This window comes from Meles meles, chromosome 7 (genome assembly GCF_922984935.1).
Source record: "Meles meles chromosome 7, mMelMel3.1 paternal haplotype, whole genome shotgun sequence".
Taxonomy (NCBI): domain Eukaryota; kingdom Metazoa; phylum Chordata; class Mammalia; order Carnivora; family Mustelidae; genus Meles; species Meles meles.
Genome location: NC_060072.1, coordinates 30,429,218 through 30,449,066, shown reverse-complemented (window position 1 = coordinate 30,449,066; position 19,849 = coordinate 30,429,218). Strand labels below are relative to the sequence as shown.

At 38.8% G+C, this 19,849-nt stretch overlaps 1 protein-coding gene across 5 annotated transcripts in view; it reads right to left on the bottom strand.

Annotated features, from left to right (window-relative positions):
• Window positions 1–19,849, bottom strand: part of POC1B (POC1 centriolar protein B) — a 102,090-nt gene that overhangs the window by 39,911 nt on the left and 42,330 nt on the right. For 4 of the 5 annotated variants that reach the window (XM_046011297.1, XM_046011296.1, XM_046011299.1 and 1 more), the window contains 6 exons: window positions 15,405–15,512; window positions 15,161–15,276; window positions 13,865–13,998; window positions 11,520–11,588; window positions 10,569–10,721; window positions 2,008–2,085 (listed from right to left, as the gene is read on the bottom strand). In XM_046011297.1, coding sequence (XP_045867253.1) covers window positions 2,008–2,085; window positions 10,569–10,721; window positions 11,520–11,588; window positions 13,865–13,998; window positions 15,161–15,276; window positions 15,405–15,512 — 658 coding nt within the window. The remainder of the gene's footprint in view (window positions 1–2,007; window positions 2,086–10,568; window positions 10,722–11,519; window positions 11,589–13,864; window positions 13,999–15,160; window positions 15,277–15,404; window positions 15,513–19,849) is intronic. The other variant, XM_046011295.1, reaches the window with a different exon arrangement.

The window sequence follows — 19,849 nt, the reverse complement described above, 5'->3', positions numbered from 1 at the left end:
ATTAAGCATGCAACTCAAAGTAACAGTAGAGAGTCTTTTTTGTAATACTTACTACTGTGTTGAACCATGGGAAATTACTGACATTAGACTATTTTTGCCTATAAAATGGCAATTTCCTATAATCCAACCTTATATTATCTCTTATGTGGATATACTTGTACTCTTCAGTCTTATTAAAGGTTGACTAGCATAGCTGCAAACTGATCATGTATTTATCACACAGAACTGTCCTCTCAGAATTTCACATACATTGCAGGCCCTGAGTTAGGGTACTATAACACGGACTAGTTGACTTTGGCACCTTTGGATCACCATCAAGGGATAGATACTCTGCTATCACTTGCTAGGTGGCAATTATGCCACTTGCATAGCAAACTGTAAAAAAAAAAAAAAAAAAAAAAAAAAATCTGGATTATTCAGGTCATGGGGCTTTGCAAAACTTCAAAGGTACCAGCAGGGAGCACGAGTCTCAAAATGCAGACCAAAGACTTCTGATGATCTATGATAACTTCTAGGCCAGGAATATACAAATTTTGTAGAATAACAGCTTCATAAGAAGGCATCTCCTCTCTTTTGGTCCTCTTACAGCAGGGCAAAAACCTACCTCACTGGAATTTATGTTTTTTGAGTAAATCATTGAACATAAATGTATTGACTACCTATTTTAAGCCACCAATCTATGTGGCAACAATTAGATGTCCAGTTAATTTTTAATGCCATAAGTAAGCTATTAATGCAGAAGTGCTAAGAGGAATATTTTATAAACATGAATACTGTAAAAGACAAGACCACGACCTGCCTGAGATTCTGTGACAATTCTACATGACAATCAGCCTGTTGGTTACCCTCCCTCCCCCAGCCCAGGGTGATTTCTTTTTGTGAAACTTCTCATGAGTGATCTACGAGTCTTCTCTGCCTCCGGTTAATGGTCAAAGAACCCTTTAATAAGTACAGTTTTTTTTTGTTTGTTTTTCTTGCTTTTTAAAGATTTACATATTTATTTGAGAGAGACAGAGAGAGTGAGAGAGAGCATGAGGGGAGAAAGTCAAAGGGAGAAGCAGACTCCCAGCGGATCTGGGAGCCCGATGTGAGACTTGATCCCAGGACTCTGGGATCACAACCTGAGCTGAAGGTAACCAACTGAGCCACCCAGGTGCCCCAATAATTACAATTCTTTCTGGTACGGGATAGATTCAACATGGACTAGTCCCTCTACAGAATTCCTCTACCAAAAATATCACTCTTGAGATCTGCTGGAAAGGGTGTAATGTCATAATGTCAACCGTTTTTGTTTGTTTTCTTTTTTGGCCACCCATTAACAATTTCTCCAAAATAGTCAACTACACTACACCATCACAGTAGTGTGACCACAGAGCGTGCATGCCATTCCTCCCACTCAATCTTAGGACTAGTTTTGCATTGGCTAGCGGGAATTGATGGCAGTAATGATCTGCCTTGCAAAGGCCAACAGACTCAGACCGAAAGGCTGGAACTCTCAGTGTATGACTTTACACTGAGTAAGTAAACTATATGTATATAGTTATTATAAACAAAATTGCAAGTACTAGAAATTCTTAATCCCTGCATAATCCATCAAGAGGGATGGACAAAGAGAAAGGACTGCTTTTTTTTTATAGCTTCTCAGGAAAAAACTATAAGTGAGTTTAGCATCTCTGAAAGGCAATTAACAGAGAAGAAAATCTGTTCTGTGACAACAAAGTGAAATGTCACCTGGATAGCACCTTCATAGGGAATGAGGCAGTGAGTACAGGTTAGACTGAGTTTAAGGTCATCAGAGTGAAGGCTTTTTTGAAAAACTGGTGCTGCTCCCCCTTGTGGCTATTTAGGCACATTGTAAATATGACTTTTTGTACAAAAATTTTTTTTTTAATGCTAAAATGTTAGGCTATTTAGACCACATTTTATTTCCTCTCCCACACGCACTTTTTAAGAAAAATGTATTTTTCCAAATAATTAAATGCCACTTAAATGTTAAAGAAAACTTACTGTGGTAGAATCAAAAGAAAGGACATCCACAACGGGGGGAGAAGTCTGCAAATCAATTACCTCAAGCTTTGGATTAATCTGTGTATATAGATAAGAAAAGTTAACATTAGTTTTTTCTACCATAAGAAACTGGATGCTATTTGTAACAACCTAGAGGGTATTTCCTAATATTCTAAAATTAAATATATTCCCATATTTATGAATATGGATGCAAAAATTTTAAACATAATATTAGCCTATCAAATCTATCAATGTATAAGAAAAGATCATTAGGACCAAGCTGAATTTATTCCAGGAATAAAAAGTTGATTTTACATTAGAAAATCAATATAATTCACCTTTATAAAGGAATTTTAAAAATAAAATAAAATGACCCACCTCCAGAGATGCAGAAAAAAGTCCTAGCCAGTTCATTAAAACAAGAAAAGGAATAAAAGGTGATAAGATGTAAGAATTAGAACAGAAGAAATAAAATTGTCATTCATATGTAATTATCTATGGAGAAATTCCAAGGGAATCTACTGTTAATCATTAGAACAAGAGAATTCATGAGATCCAAAATCCATACACAAAATCAAATCCATGTCTATACTTCAACACATTGAAAATGTAAATTTGAAAAAGACATGATTTATGGGGTGCTTTGCTGGCTCAGTCAGTAGAGTATGCGACTCTTGATCTCGGGGTGGTGGGTTCAAGTCCCATGTTGGGCGTAGAGCTTACTTTAAAAACGCTAAGAAAAAATTTTTAAAAAAGAATAAAAAGACATCATTTACAACACCATAAAAAATTTAAATACTTCACAATAAACATACAAAGATGTGTAAGATCTCATGGGGAAAATAATAAAACTAACATAATAGATATTTAAAGACTTAAATAAATAGAAGGCTATATACCACCAAGAGCTCAGAAACGGCACCCTATATACATGGGAAATAAATACAAAAGAAAAATAGCACAACAAATCAATAGAGGAAGGATGATTACAGTTGGGATAACTCGCTCACCATGTGACATACAAAAGTAGATAGATTACAAAACCTCAATGTTATGTTAAAACTAAGAAGGTATAAACTATAAGGTAAATAAGAATATCTTTGACACATGGGGTCAAGAAAGACATCTTAACAAGAGCCGCAAAAGCAAAACCATAAGGTAAAAAATAACAACACGGAATTTTTAAAAACCTGATGCATCTGACGACATCAAAATCAACAATTCGTTTAACAATGGACACCACAAAATTAATAATCCGATCCTGGAGAAAGAGATAGATTATGCTGTCTAAAACTGAAAAAGTAGGTGTTTCTTATACAGCTACAAATCATTGTGAAAGACAGTGATCCCAAGAAAAAAAATTATGGAAGAGAAAATCTAACAGTTGACCAGCAATATAGAGAGGTTTACAGAAACATTAGTAATTAGATCAGATTAAAGCAAAATGCCACTTGACACCTATTAGATTCTGAAAATGAGAAAGCTCAATGATGCCAGCCTTGTTTATAGCAGTACTGTTTATAATGGTGAGGAAAAAAAAAACAAAGCCACAGCCCCAAATCCCTTAATGTATATCAACAGCGGAAAAGACACATAAGTCTTGGTAATTACTGGAATCCTACACAGCAGTGAAAAAAAACGAAATACAACTGTGTACAACATATGTTTGTACAAATTCAGAATCCAAACGTATGAATCTCGGGATTTTAATTTCTTTTTAAAGATTTTATTTATTTGAGAGAGAGAGAAAGCACACATGAGCAGTGGGGAGGGGCTAAGGAAGAGAGAATTTCAGGTGAACTCCCTCCTTAGTGCAGAGCCTTACGTGGGGCTCGATCCCAGGACTCTGAGATCATGACCTGAGCAAAAGGCAGATGCTTAACCTACTGAGCCAGCCAGGTACCCCACAGGATTTTAAGTACAAAAGCAGTTTATAGAGAAATACACTCAATATGATTTCACTTGTATAAAGCTTAAAACCATCTAAAACTAAGTAACATCTAATTATAGATTAAAATATTATAGTAAATGAAAAAATGAAAGGAAGGGAATGATTAACTAGAGTGGTGATTACTTCTGAAGGGGGTTACTTCAGAATTCAAGAAGACCAAAGGAAAAAAAATGAAAAATAAAACCACATCATCACCAAATACTTATAAAGACTGTGAATACAAATCAGTTAACAAAGGGCAACAAAGGTAGGAGAACTCTGTATCAAATGAATGGTACCAGCAATGAGTATACAAGAACCTCAAGGAAGAAACTGTTGACCGGGCACTTGGGAAGAAAACCTTTTCTATGGAGGAAACATAAGAAGGGCTTAAGATGGATCCCTAAAAAAAAAAAAAAAAAGGTTTAGGAAACAAACCTGAGACAGAGATGAGGTAAAGAGCATTCCTGAGCACAGAGGCAGAATGCCGACATGATCCTTTTGGAGAGGGCAGTAATAAGACAGGTTGGCAAGGGGCAAACTGGGAAGGGTGAAGGAACTGGGGAAGACACAGAGAAGCCAGAGCCAGCCATGCGGTTTAGCAAGGTGAATCTGACAGAGGCCTGCAGAGCACCAAGAAGGATGTCAGGTAACAGCGAGAAACCGCTGCAGCAGTCCAGGACTGTGCTGATAAGGGCTGAGCCCGGGGGAAGAGGAGCAGAATGATTTTTTTTTAAATTATTTTTATTAACAAATATTTATTATTTGCCCCAGGGATACATGTCTGTGAATCATCAGGCTTACACACTTCACAGCACTCATCATAGTACATTGCCTCCCCAATATCCATAACCCAACCACCCTACCCCTACCTCCACTCCCCTAGCAACCCTGTTTGTTTTGTGAGATTAAGAGTCTCATATGGTTAGTCTCCCTCCTGATCCCATCTTGTTTCATTTTTTCCTTGCCTACCCCACAACCCCCCGCCCTGCCTCTCGAATTCCTCACATCAGAGAGATCATACGATAGTTGTCTTTCTCTGACTTATTTCGCTCAGCATAATACCCTCTAGTTGCATCCATGTTGTTGCAAATGGCAGGATTTTATTTCTTTTTTTTTTTTTAAGATTTATTTATTTGACAGAGATCACAAGTAGGCAGAGTGGCAGGCAGAGAGTGGGGGAAGCAGGCTCCCCACTGAGCAGCGAGCCTGATGTGGGGCTCGATCCTAGGACCCTGGGATCATGACCTGAGCTGAAGGCAGAGGCTTTAATCCACTGAGCTACCCAGGCACCCCAAGATTTCATTTCTTTTAATGGTTGAGAAGATGTGGTATGTGTATGTGTATATATATACACATACATACATACAGAGGAGCAAAGTGATTTTAAAAACACTTATCATGTTTGATGGGTATAGCTAGAGTTCTGGAAACAATAAGAGACTTTTATAATTACCCAGCCACTTTTGTTAGAGGTCCATGCCCAGCAGTATCCACACCCCAGGAAAGGGGTTAGCACCATGCAGGATGAGGACCAGGGCCTACCAGCTCTGCCTGCCAGCACCTCTGTTTCTTTCCAGATAACAGAAAACACAGCCTCCTCCTATCAGCTCTGAGTCCACACGGCAGGCCACGATAAGAAACCTGAGGATGAATCACCTTCCTCCCAGTCTTAGCCGAGCCTGCCAGAGAGTGCCTGCAGACATTTTATTCTCTTTTATCTACTGCCACCTAGTGTAGATATGAAATCACTTACCTATGAAAAATACAATCTGGTTGTATTACCATCTGAAATTGGAACTGTTCAGAAAATCTAAATCCCATGGAAACAGCATCTCTCACAGAGCAATCCGTAAACTTCTCCAAGTTGGAAAACTCTTGATGTGACTAACAAGTTGCTGCCACATACGTTAAATGGAGCAGGACGTTCTTATTGAGTAAAATGCTACAGTCCTCTCCAAAAGAGAATATGTGTGTGTGCTGGGGAGGTGGGGGGGGTGTGGGGGGTTGCTTCCAGTAAGGCTCTTCACCAGCTAACCTCCAGGAATATCAACAGCCCATCCTAGCTCTTTGTCCTTATTAAGGGAAAGAACCGCGTCATAACTACACTCGCCTTGACCTGGAGTGGACTGCCTTTGGAGGGGCTGAGTTCTCTCTGTCACTGACCGTATCATTGAGGGGTTTGTGCAGGACAGAAACCTCATGTGCAGCATCCCATTCTGAGGCCCTGTGTACCCGCCGCACTGAGGAGTCCATGAGCACAAGGACTGCTACTAACAAACTGAGAAGGACAAGGGATATGCCTATCTTGTTCTTTGTTGCATACTCCAAAGCTAGTACAATGTCCAGCACATACATACTTACTGCTAACACAGCAGCATTTAATTCTGATTTTTTTGAAGCATTACCTCAAAATGGTTAAAAGCACAAAATGGAACCAGAGTGTTTGGGTTGAAATTCTAGCACTGCCATTTACTAACTTCAAGTTTTAACTTACAAGTGCCTCAATTTCTCAAGGAATAAAAATAGTACTTCATAGAGCTTTAAAGGAATATTTAATGATAACTTATATAGGCCAATTAGAGTAACTCTTTGTGTACTTTATATTGCTATTATTACTAATATTATTATGTAATCTCTGAAGAACATTTATTGAGGCCCAAAACAATATAAACATATGCCATGGCTAGAAATAAAATACAAGATTTGTAGAGAATTGATCATTTTTTATTATCCAAAATTATGCTTCCAACCTTAAGAAAAGATTGAGATAAAAATCCAATCTCAGACCTGAAGATTTAAATTGGTCATTTTTCAACAATGGATCATGGCCAGACTGTCACAAATTATTATTATATAGATAGTTGGTTAAGTTAAAGGAATTTTTCTTTCCTGTTAAATATCACACAGAATTTCCTGTGCAATATTAAGAACTTACAGATTAAGTTCAACTCAAATGGGTACTAGAAAATTAAAAGCCACCAGAACAATTATTTTATTAATAAATTCTTTTTAACCTATCATAATCCCTTCCTACAATATTCTGCAGTTCCCCTAGAATATTTTGGTGCCTGTGACCCTTAGGATGGCTTTACTGTCTTCCCATTAAAATGCGCAGAAGAAGAAGGTACTGCACACACATTAAGTTCCCCTTCAAGAAGGAAATCTGGTTTTATCTGGGGGCAGAACTGCACAGTTCAGCTCATGCCAGTCTGAAGAAGATAAAGACAGCATGAATTAGCAATGTACCATAGCACAGCATGGTCCGAGTAAAGAATCCTTTCCCACGAAAAAAAGAAAGAAGCTGTTTTCACGTTTTTAATTAAGATGGAGTGCCTTGGCTGCCTTAGTCAGTAAAGCATGCAACTCTTCATCTCAGGGTTGTAGGTTTGAGCCCCAGGTTGACTGTAGAGATTACTTAAAATTAAAAATATATATATTTAGGGGCACCTGGATGGTTTAGTCATTAAGTATCTGCCTTCGGTTCAGGTCATGATCCCATGGTCCTGGGATTGACCCCTGCATCAGGCTCCCTGCTCAGCGGGAAGCCTGCTTCTCCCTCTCCCTCTGCTTATGTTCCCTCTCTCGCTGTGTCCTCCCTCTGTCAAATAAATAAATAAAATCTTTAATGAATAAAATAAATAACTATAAATAAAAATAAATACTAAAAGAAAAAAACAAAAGATGGAGTGCATAGGCCAGAAGTGCCACAACAAAGATCTGCAGTCAGATCAGTGGGAAGGACACGGGAGGGATCTGTCCCACACAGCTGGAGCTAGGACTGTATGCTGCATGCTTTCTTTCACGTGGCCTTCTCTCATTCATTCTAAAAGCAACCTGCTATCACGCTCTCTATCTGTGTAGTAATTAGTAATTTACACATTTCCTCAGCTGGAACCCAAGGTCTAAGACTCCACCTTCAAACAAGCAAAGCATGAAAGCTGGCAAATGGGTTGCTTTCGTAAAAGGCCACTGTCACCCAGAAGGCTGGGATTATGCCACTCAAATGAGCCTCACAGAAAACACACAAAAACATAAACCATAGGAATTCTCTGTTGCTTCAAACTCAGAAATAGAATACTCATGGTTACTATAAAAAGAGCCAATTAGGGAAGTTAACGAGATCATTTAGGAGCCATTTCCCCCTACATCTTTCAATAATACCTTTTTATATAGTTAATCACGAATTCTGACCTCAAAAAGTTTTTTTTCTAATTTCAAATATTTCCAGAGTAGCCTATCATATATAAACTGACCTTGCCTAAATCTTTGGGGGAAAAAAAAAATCAATTCACCAAATTTAGCAGTTCAAGGTCAAATGTACTGATCATAAATGGACATAGTAGTACAACGTCTATTCTGATTCATCCCCTTCCATCCTAGGTGATATTGTCAAATTAATGGTTTTTTGGTTCTAGGAGGGATCCTTGGACGTTAACTTGAAGCCTTCAAAAAATTTTGATATTTACCATTTATTTCTTAAAGATATCCTCTGTCCAGAAAACTTTACATCCTTCTTACTATAAGAACTTTTCAAGGAAAAAGAAAAAGAAAAAAGGCAAACAGTTTTTGTTCATATGCAGCATCTTATCACTTCTCTGCTGTTTTATATCACGTGGTCTGTGGATGTTTTACAAATATACGTCACTCTGCGTACTTAATTGAAGCAGCCGTGAGGGCTTGATAGATCATTTAAACTAGATGCGCAGAGGCGGACATTCTTAAGGCCACAAACATAATTCAGTCATACTGCTCAACATTCTGTACAGTATAGCTGAATTCTAATTCCAGAAGGAAAGGTTGGTTTTTAATAGATTTTTCAAGTGTACATGTGAAAATTATGGCTTAGAGTAACTTCGCATGACTGGGGTCATCTTGACCCAGCCAAGCAAAGCAGCCCAGCCGCTTTCGCTGCTTTCTGGTTGCTGTCAGAGCCGAGCTTCTCGGACAACTTGTTGACATTTTCAACAAAGTCCAGCACTCTTAAGTGGGCTGGGGCTGACAGCAAGTCACTGAGAAAATGGCTCGGGTGTCTACTGCAGGGGTGGTGTGGTGTCATGGAAATATCACTCAATTAGGAGCCAGGAGACCTGAGCTCAGCCTGCAGCTCTACCCCCCACCACTCTGGAAAGGTGGCTGACTGGATGACTGGGCAGCATCAACACTGAGGACTAAGCCCAGCCAAGCCCCAGAAATGCTAGAGTAAAAAATACCATGAGTCAATAACCAGCTGGGGTAAAACAAGAAAAGGGAACTTTAAACATATTTCACATATACATTATGTGAACACATATGATCCCAGGGAATCCACAAATACATACACCATTGTAGAAACTGAAACAAAAATGTGATGAACCACAAATTATATTACATTATTTCTTTCAAAGAAATAAAAAAAAGATACAATAATCACCAATAATCATGATGATACAGTAAGCAGTAAAGCACATGGTAAATACTGTTTAGAAGAACTGGAAAGATGGTGAGAAGATGGAAGGACGAAAATTATAACAAAGAACTGAAAATAAACACCACCAAGAAAAAACTAGAATAGAAATCCCCAAATGAGGCTAAACAAAATCTAGAAAATAATCCAAAAAATTCAGAAAAGTTTCAAAAACGTAAATGTACACACACACACACACACACACACACACACACACACACACACACATAAGCACATATGCACACTGTGACTAACCGAAACCGAAATCAAAGCACGGACTCGAGGGGAAGCACAGGGACTGTGCAAGGGAATATGGACCCACTACGTAAACAGTGTGTGGGGTGACTGTGTTTCCACTCAGGAGTAAGTGTTAAGAACTCAAAACAGCTACTCTCAAAGCAAAGCAAGGCTCTGTCAATGATGGAAAAATAATTCCGATAAATAGGTAATAGTGATTTCCAATATCAGCTCTTGGAGGAGAAAGGGGCTTAAGAATAATTATGCAAAATGGGAAGAAACAGACAAACACTAGCCAAGTATCCAGCAAAGATGAATTCTGACTCTGAAGAGAGTAGAACATTTAAATCTATAGGACCTAGGGGAACTTGTCAACAAAGACCTACAGCTAAATAGATAATTACATATTTGAAAATACATGTAGGCAAAGTAGGCAAACAGTAAAATGATTCTCAATGATTAGGCTTAATGCCTAAATCTCTTCTTTTTACTGTCCACAAGATTTTTTTTCCTATGGTCATAAAGAGGCTGTAAGATACCTATTCCAGGAACTGTTATAAAAATTCTTGCCTTTCAGCCCCATTATCATGATAGCCATCACAGATGCTCCCTAAACACATCAAGAGTATGAACTAATTCGGGCTACACGGTCAACACAGACCTTAGGTTTGATTTCTCATTTCTTATAACACAATTTTTTGTGTCACTGACACAATTTTTAAGCTTTATTTCTAGACCTTCAAGCCGTGAATCTGAGGCTTCAACAGAATTACACACTATCATTATGTATACTTCTGTTGTATTATTGAAAATAATTGTTTCTCAAAGAGCTGCTGTTTTAAGACATAACTTTTATATAATAAAGTATAATTTCAAGCATCTAGTTGACCAGTTGCCCCAAAACGTACACTTGCAAACAGGCAGATGACTGGGGTGCAAAGTACTCACTTCAATGCTCTCGATTTTCCCTTCATGGGGATGTGGTGTCCTTGGGTATATATCGACAAGATGTGGTGACGCATCAAAATGTAACCTTTTGAGATTTCTTTTTATCATGTCTTTACAATTCAAGTCATCAAAATTAGTCTTCCATAATAAGACCTATAAAAATTAATATGTTGGCACTTAAAATTGACTTGCACATAAAACCAACAGAACTATTAAAAAAAAACAAGTCTACATGATTGTTCCTCAGAATAGGAAGCTGAAATATACATTTCAACTGTGTTACTAGTTCCCACTACTACTTTTCTAAGGGTGAGAGAGATTTAGCACTTTGAATTCCCTTTGTGTCCAATTCAGAATTTATGCTAAGAAAGTAACGTATTCCTTTAAAATACTCTCTCATGTTTTCAAAGTTCAAAATCATGTTCTTGGCCTAACAGTCTACCTCAATCAGTCCATCTGCCTATGGATGACTTTGGACATTTCCTCAAAAATGCAGATTTGCTACATGAACAATTTATATTTACCATCCTCAAGGGGCATAACATTTGAAAAAAAGACCTAAAGATAAAAGATGAGGCAAGAGTTCAAGTGGAAGTGCCACACCCGCACCGGGACCTCAGGAAATCCCACATATAATTAAGTGTCAAGAAGAGCACAAGAAATAATAAGAATTTGAGTTCCAGAAAGTGTCAGAACCAGGACTAGTTCAGCAATGAGACAGCAGACTTCCTGGCATTAAAGTAAAATATAAACTCAGCGATAATCATCTTAACACCTACAAACGAGCTGGTTTTTTTTGTTTGTTTGTTTTGTTTTTTAGGAGGTATCTCTACTGGTTGCAAGTGGGTTATTGAACATCTCAACAAACGAGCTGGTTTTAAGAATCCTAGCCAAGGTGTTGGATCCCTTTACCCTCACCAAACCAGAGAAGGAGCTGAAAGATTTACAAACCTGTGCGTCTGCACCTCCTGAGCTAAACAGCTCTCCACCTTTTGAAAATGAAACAGTAAAGACAGGTCCCTAGGAAATAAATGGAGATTTTTTAAAAAAGCACTTGGTATTGTTTTCTCATAGCCAGGAAGACTGTATGAATTTTTTCATCCTAATCTATGTAGACGATGTATGCATTAAGTCTGATAGAATGTATCCAGTCACTGCCAACTAATGTAGGCAGAGTAAAGATAATCAAGGAACCAACCCAATTATTTTTTTTTTTAAAGATTTTACTTATTTATTTGATAGAGAGAGAGATCACAAGTAGGCAGAGAGGCAGGCAGAGAGAGAGAGGAGGAAGCAGGCTGCCTGCGGAGCAGAGAGCCCGATGCGGGGCTCGATCCCAGGACCCTGAGATCATGACCTGAGCCGAAGGCAGCGGCTTAATCCACTGAGCCACCCAGGCGCCCCCAACCCAATTATATTAAAACACATACCAATGATACTAGATTAAAAAAGCAATACTAATAAAACTATGAAAATACACTTTCTTTCCATTTAAGAAAAGCTTGTACATGTGTAAGTGAGTAAGAATGTCTGTTAAGATTTTCTGGTTTTGGAATATGTTCAACAAATCACTAGCAGAAACCGAATGACAAGTGTATAAGGCAATCTGGACAAAGGCCATTTCCTGACCACAACAGGCTTCGCGGAGTTCTCCCTTCATGCGGGAAGAGGAAGTCACTAAGAGTTTTGCCAGCAGGCGGGAGATAGGCAGAGAGCTGTGACTGTGGAACACTGGGATCACGTGATGATGAATTTGGGCAAGAATTAATGGTTGGAGCCCATTGAGAAATGGCTGCAGTTATCAAGGTGAGAGGTAGAGAGAACCTGAAATTAAGCAATGACTGTGGATTTGGGCAAGTCACAAAATGCATTGCCTTTAGGTCAATTTTTCCATCAAGAGTAACTCTTTCTCATCTCAAATATGTTACTATATGGTTTGTTCTTAATGTCCTTAATTGGTACAAGCAAAATTGGGGGGGAAATCATTTTGTATTTTTCAAGGAGATCATCACACAGATTTGGGTTATTATAGCCTCTTAAACATCTTCACTCTAGACTGAAAAATTTCATCTTTGTGTACATTGTTTTCCTCTTAAAATATATTTTTCCTATTATTCTGAATTATTAATATCCTATATTATTCCACGGATATTTTAACTCTTGACCACTTTTATTGGTTGTTTATTCAGCTGAATCCATGGATATACATATATCTGAGCTGGTTAGAGTCTATTCCTGCTTCGCTCTAACACAGCTGCAGAACAAATGATAAAGCAAAGCAGGAAGTCAGACAGGATATATGAAGGCAGAAAAGAACCCCTTCTCCCCTAGACCACAAAGCCTATTCTATTTCTGGAGATAAACAGCTCACACTTGGTTAAAAGGAAGTACCTAGTACATCTTAAAAAGAACAAAACAAAACAAAACAAAAAAAGAGGATGCAGGATGCCTTCTAAAAAATTTAAAAAAGCTTGAATATTTACCCAGAAAGGAGGAATAGTTTATACACTTAAAAACCATTTTTTATTTAGTGCATTGTATGCTGGGTGCATGCGTGCGTGCGTGCATGTGTGTGTGTGTGTGTGATTGAACAGGCTTAATAAATAACAAGCCTCTTCCTCACTGGGTTCTAAGTCAATTAAAAATTAACACATAGGAATGTCATCTTTCTTGCTTCTTGCTGCTAAAGGCTTGTGAAGAGAAAATGTGGCTTTATCTGTGGGCAAATGGGCTGAAGAACTGAATCCCGAAATGAGTCACATTTGAGTACCCTGTCACAGGCAAGACTGAACAAAGGCAGGCATGCCCATAAGAAATACCAGAGAAAAACACTGAGGACAGGCTCCTAACAGAAGGCACTGGGCTCTGTTTGTTGACTTTCTCCTTCTAAACTCACCAATCAGATTAATGAAAAGGAGTGAGTGAGAGGGTGTACAAGGCTGAGTGGCAGAGCTGTGGACAGCTTCCACATGAGGGGAAAGATCAGAAGTCAGGAAAATGCTTCTCCATCACCATCGGACCAGTCAAATCTATGCTACATACTGAGGAAGCCAGCAGTGCAGGATTAATTTAAGGGCTACTGAAAGATACACATTGATTTTGGTAAGAATTACAATAAGTAATATTTCTAAGAGTTGCTTCCAGAGGATAAAAACAAAGCCCTGAAAGCAAACATTTTGTGTGAGTCATAATGGTAACACGTGCCACACCTGGAAAGATCATAAAGATCTATAATAAACTGGGTCAACACCTTAAAATATATGTTATTTGAAAAGCACAAATCTTAGTGTTAATACCGTATGTCCTTGAAGGGTGTATATGAGCCTTCCTTCTAAGAGATCCAGAATCTTGAGTGTACCGTCTGAAGAAGCAGTGATGAGGTAGTGGCCCGAAGGATGGAATGATACACTGTTAACTCCACCACTGTGAACTAATTCATGGGAAAGAAAAGCAACAGGTTCAGAGAACAATTTCTAAATCTAGAGATGTCTCTTTGCCCTATTAGCAATATTAGCCTGGAAACAACAATCCATTAAAGCCAATGTCTCCACGATACCAAAATCCATATAGCTCACTAAAACAAGTAAGTAGCTTATGATCATAGATTCAACTTCCAGCAATGAGACTGAATAGCTTTAAAATTGAAAGTATGTCATGGAAGGATAAGCTAGTTAACCATAACTATGAAATCTTCAGACACATTACCAATATAATATAACCAATAATGGATTGCCACCAGCTCACATATGGTATACAATCTAGCCTTAAATGAAATTTCATAACCAATTAGTGACTTGAGGCTTGGGGATAAAGAGTGTGGCAGTCTATTTGCAGAAGTGCAGTCTTGCTAGTTTCTCTGAGAATTCATTTCTGGACACCATCTTTCCAACAGGAGGCAGCATGACACAGTCATGAGAAGGCTGTTCTTCCCCGTACTTTATAAACAGATAACCCTAAGCTAGTTCTAGCAATTGTTTTAGCAAGTTACTTATGCTCCTTAAGCTTGAATTTCCTTATCTATAAAATGGGGGCAATAATAACAGTAACAATAATGGTAATAGTAATAGTAATAATAATAATAATATGTCCCAGGGTTGTTGTAAGGATTTAGCACAGTATTATACTTATTTTAAAAGGGAAATGTGAATTTAATATAAATCCAGTATAAACCAAGAAATCAACTCATTTCTCTTCTAGTTTCAATACACAGGCACAGGAAGACGCCATTTTCCACCACTTGTAACACCTATTTGTGCTCACAGAACTCCTACTGATTCCGAATTCAGAATTAGTTTCCATCCCCAACCTCTCATACTATGCAAAGAACCAACCTGTGAACATCTCACTGTAGCTTCTTTTAACAGCCCTGGCATCACTTTTGAGTCCCTCCACCTCCCTCTCCACTCTGACACCCGTCCCAGCTTCTCGGACCATGCTGTTGATGGAACTAAGTGTTCTCTAGTCAATTCAAAGGCAGCCCCCTGACTCTCTTGAAGAGGGCCAAACCACACTGAGAAGCATGGGCTGTGGCTTAACGGTTTCCTGGAAGGGGCCAGGCATCAACTGGATCTTGTTGTCATGGAAATTGTTACCTTGATAATGCTGAAGCAACTTGTTTACTCTTATATCCCAGATTTTCACGGTATGATCAGAACCTGCTGATGTTATGCATGTACCATTAGGGTTAAAATCCACAAAATTTGCAAACCTAGGAGGAAAGAATAAGGTAGCCTAATATTCTGATTTCTTTCCCTTCATTTCTTTATTTGAATTTTAATAGTGAAATGTCTCCTTAGCAAACCAATCCATATAAATGCACAAAGGGAATGGACTTACCCAATAGAATTTGAGAAGTTATTAACACACTGCTTATTGGTGGTATCCCAAATTTTAATAGTTTTATCTTCACTGCATGATACAATTAACCTTCCATCAGGTGAAAATCTGGAAAGCACAAGAAAGAAGACTGTCTTTGTGAAAAGCTCCTGACAATCACCACATGCCCTACACCCGCCCCCCAACACACGTCAGGCTGTACATATTAAATACCAGAGACCACAGTTACCACACCATGTAGCAAGGTCATATTCTACAACCATCTTTCTAACTACAAATAAGCAGGGCAAATGACAATGACAGACCATATCAAAATACACTGTATAGACCAACCAACTTTCTTTTTCCCTTTTATTAGCTGATTTAAATGATTTAGTTTTATGGCACTTGTTCTAGGTCTTTGATTCAACTCTTCACTCCTCCCAAGCCAAATACCTTATTTTTTAAAAAAGTGTTATCTCTTTCTTCTGCTTTTGTCATTTTCTGGTACTATCCCTATGACCTATGAGCCTTTACTACTCATCCCACTAACCTGTGGTGAAGCTTTCTGGAAGAAAAGGATTGGCATGTTGAGAATTAAAAGTAAATGATACCACCAACAGAAGAATCAACTCCCTAAGCCTGGAACTTCCTGGACTTTGGGAGGCCGTTCTCCAGTGGATAGCATATTTATACAGAACTGAAGGTCCTCCTTCATGGACACACCTATCATCCACATGACCCACTCAAAAACAAATGACACAATTCTCAGACATCTCATCTACTGCTTTTATGCACTCTCCTCCTTTAAGAACCTTCCTGAGGTTCATTCTTTTTTCTCTAAGTGGTAGGGGGAAAAACAGAAGAAAAGATGACCAAGAAAAAAAAATTTAGAATATTAGGAAACTATGAATAGTATTTTTATTATTAATACTTTAGCAATAACAAAAACAAACAAACAAACAAAAAAACGGACTTAGGTCATAGATTGATTATGTTTCAATTTTCTTTGTACTTTCCCTCTATGCCCAGATGACTGTAGAGGTCATTAATTAAGGGTCTGGGTTGTAATTGAAGAGTTTCGTTGTTGTTGTTGTTCTCTCTCACTCTCTTCTCCCTCTCTGTTCTTTTTTTTTTTTTTTAATATTTTATTTATTTATTTGACAGAGAGAGAGGTCACAAGTAGGCAGAGAGGCAGGCAGAGAGAGAGGGAGAAACAGGCTCCTCACTGAGCAGACAGCCTGATTCGGGGCTCAATCCCAGGACCCTGAGATCATGACCTGAGCCGAAGGCAGAGGCTTAAACCACTGAGCCACCCAGGCGCTCCTCCCTCTCTGTTCTTAAGACTGACCTAAAAATAATTCTTCCTGACAGAAACTTTGAATCTGTCATTTATGGACTTACCATATTTTTAAAAAGGGCGTAGAAGCATAATTCAGTTCTATGTGAAATAATCATTTAAAATTCTGGAAAGTGGGGCACCTGGGTAGCTCAGTGGACTAAGTATCTGCCTTTGGCTCAGGTCATGACCCTAGGGTCCTGGGATTGAGCCCTGCACCGGGCTCCTTGTTCAGTGGGGAGCCTGATTCTCCATCTGCCTGCTGCTCCCTCTGCTCACTGCTCTCTCTCTCTCTCTCTGACAAATAAATAAAGAACATCTTAAAAATAAAATAAAATTCTGGAAAGTAATCATGCAAGGAAATACCTTCCATGCTGGGTAGTTCAGCTTGATTTGATATGATTTTTTTTAAAGATCTGATTTATTTACTTGAGACAGAGAGAGAGAAAAAGTGCAGGCACAGAGGAAGAAGGAGAAGCAGACTCCCCACTGAGCAGGGAGGCTGATGTGGGGCTCAAACCCAAGACCATGAGACTGTGACCTGAGACAAAGGCAGATGCTTAACCACTGAGCCACGCAGGCACCACTTGATTTTATAATAATATAATATTTTATTAATCTTTTCTTCCAGAAAATATGTCAGGAAGATTCACATATGAAGGGCAGTATTACAGAAATGCTTTAAACAAATGATATGTTTTTTACACAGATCCTGGGGAAGGAACAGTTACTCAGTATCCTCATGAAAATAAACTTTGCATAATAATGCAACTAATATAAGGAATCAATTGTGTTTCTTAATAAGTTATGTTTTAAAAATCACTGTGAATATTTAAAAAAGTATTTCTAGGAGATAACTTGATTCATACACTTTAAGAAAGCAATGATGAAAGAATGGCTAATGAAATGAAATGACCAGGTTAAAAACAAAGTCCAAAAACACTCACCCTTTGGCATTACTGGCCAAATACCACGCCCCCCATTATTGTCATTTTCCTGCCTACATTACTGAGCATTACTGCCTACATTTGTCTCAGAATGTTTCCCAGCACATTACCTACAGCAACTCATTTAATCCTCAAAATAATCTACAGAACAGGTGCTACTGGTAGCCTCAGTTTAAGGTGAAAATGCCCGGCCCCATAAAGGATCAGGAAACTGCCGGAGTCGCACAGCCAGGAAGGTCTGACCAGGCAGTCTGGCTCCACAGCCAAACCTCTCAGCCACTCTGCTTAAGTCCCTGAAAAGAAACTTTCTTCAACTGGCTAAATGATTTATAGCACAGTTCAGTGTGGCTTCTGGGTAACCACACGAAGTTCTAGGGTGAAGGGAAACCATGAGGCAGGATTCTGAGGAGGCTGGGCTCCTCAGCCCAGCTGACTGGGCTATGACTGGCAGGCTAGCCACCAGACTATCCTTTAATAAAAGCTTGTCTGTGCTGCTAGACACTGTCAGTGTCCTTGGGGAATTTATGGGGAAGATATTCATCCATTCATTCAAATATTTATTGCGCACCTGCCAAAACCTGGGCATTGTCCTGGGTAATGGGGATTAAGTGGTGAATAAGATCCTGGCCCTCATGAGGTTTTTCATTCTAGGAAGGGCACATAAATAATAGCATTTTAGATAGTGCTAAGAAAAGAGTTTGTACCAAAGAGGTTCCAATTTGTCAGTAGAAGTTACAAAGGAGCAACAGGACTTTAAAGAAACTCGTCACTAAGTTAAAGAAGGGATCTTGGCTGGCTAGGAAATCATCCTGAGCAGGAGGAGCTAGAGCCTGGGAGAATTTCCAGGTGCTAAAGAAACGAAGGGGATGAGAAGTCAGATAAGCCCAGAGTGAAGGGCAGAGGGAGCGGGGAGCGAGGGGTTCCACCCCCAGCTCAACACAACCAAATGGGGACTCAGGGTTAAGGCTGTCCCCCTCCTCTGGATACCACATTATAATCTCGACATATGTTCTCAAAAATGTTGTTGTTGTTGTTTGCCTTGGGAGGGGTTAAAAGTGAGGATAGTGGTTTGTATCTTCTTTTCTCCCCTTTCATTTTAAATTAACACATCAAAAAGAGGACAGCCCCAATAAAACAGGCTGCTCTTTGCCCTGACTTTGGGGCAAAGGATTGTCCTTTCCTTTGTCAGGGCTTAAACAACATCTAACTGGGTTATTAATTCTAAGAATGTTAAGAGTATATAAAATTTCTACTGAAACATCAAGAGATTTCTACCTCTCTAATTTAGCACCACTTAACCACCTTTTAAAACCTGGGGGTGGGGGAGGCATCTGCTCAGCAGGGAGTGTGCCTATTCCTCTGCTTCTGCCCCTCCCCCTGCTCTCTCTCAAATAAATAAAATCTTTAAATAAAAATAAATAATTTGGGGGTGGAGTCTTTTGGGTTTTCCACATAAAGTATTATGTCATCTGCAAAGAGAGTTTGACTTCTTTTTTGCCAATCTGAATACCTTTTATTTCTTCGTGTTGTCTGATTGCTGCTGCTAGGACCTCTAGTACTATGTTGAACAACTGTGCTGAGAGTGGGCAGCCTTGTCGTGTTCCTGATCTCAAAGGGAAGGCTCTCAGCTTTTCCCCACTGAGATCATGATATTCTTTGTGGGTTTTTCACAGACGGATTTTATGAAGTTGAGGAATGTTCCCTCTATCCCTATTCTTTGAAGAGTTTTAATCAGGAAAGGAATACTACTCAGCCATCACATAGGACAAATACTCAACTTCTGCATCAATATGGATGGGACTAGAGGAGACTTTGTTAAGTGAAGTGATCAAGCAGAGAAAGTCAATTATCATATGGTTTCACTTACTTGTGGAGCATAAGGAATAACATGGAGGACATTAGGAGAAGGAAAGGAAAAGTGAATTGGGGGAAATTGGAGGGAGATCAATCATGAGAGACTGTGGACTCTGAGAAACAAACTGAAGGTTTTAGAGGGGAGGGGGAGCTTGGAGGATGGGTGAGCCTGGTGATGGGTATTAAGGAGGGCACGTATTGCACAGAGCACTGGGTGTTGTACATAAACAATGAATCTTGGAACACTACATCAAAAACTAATGATGTATTTTATGGTGAATAACATAATAAAAATTTTAAAAAAGTAAATAAATAAATAAAACCTC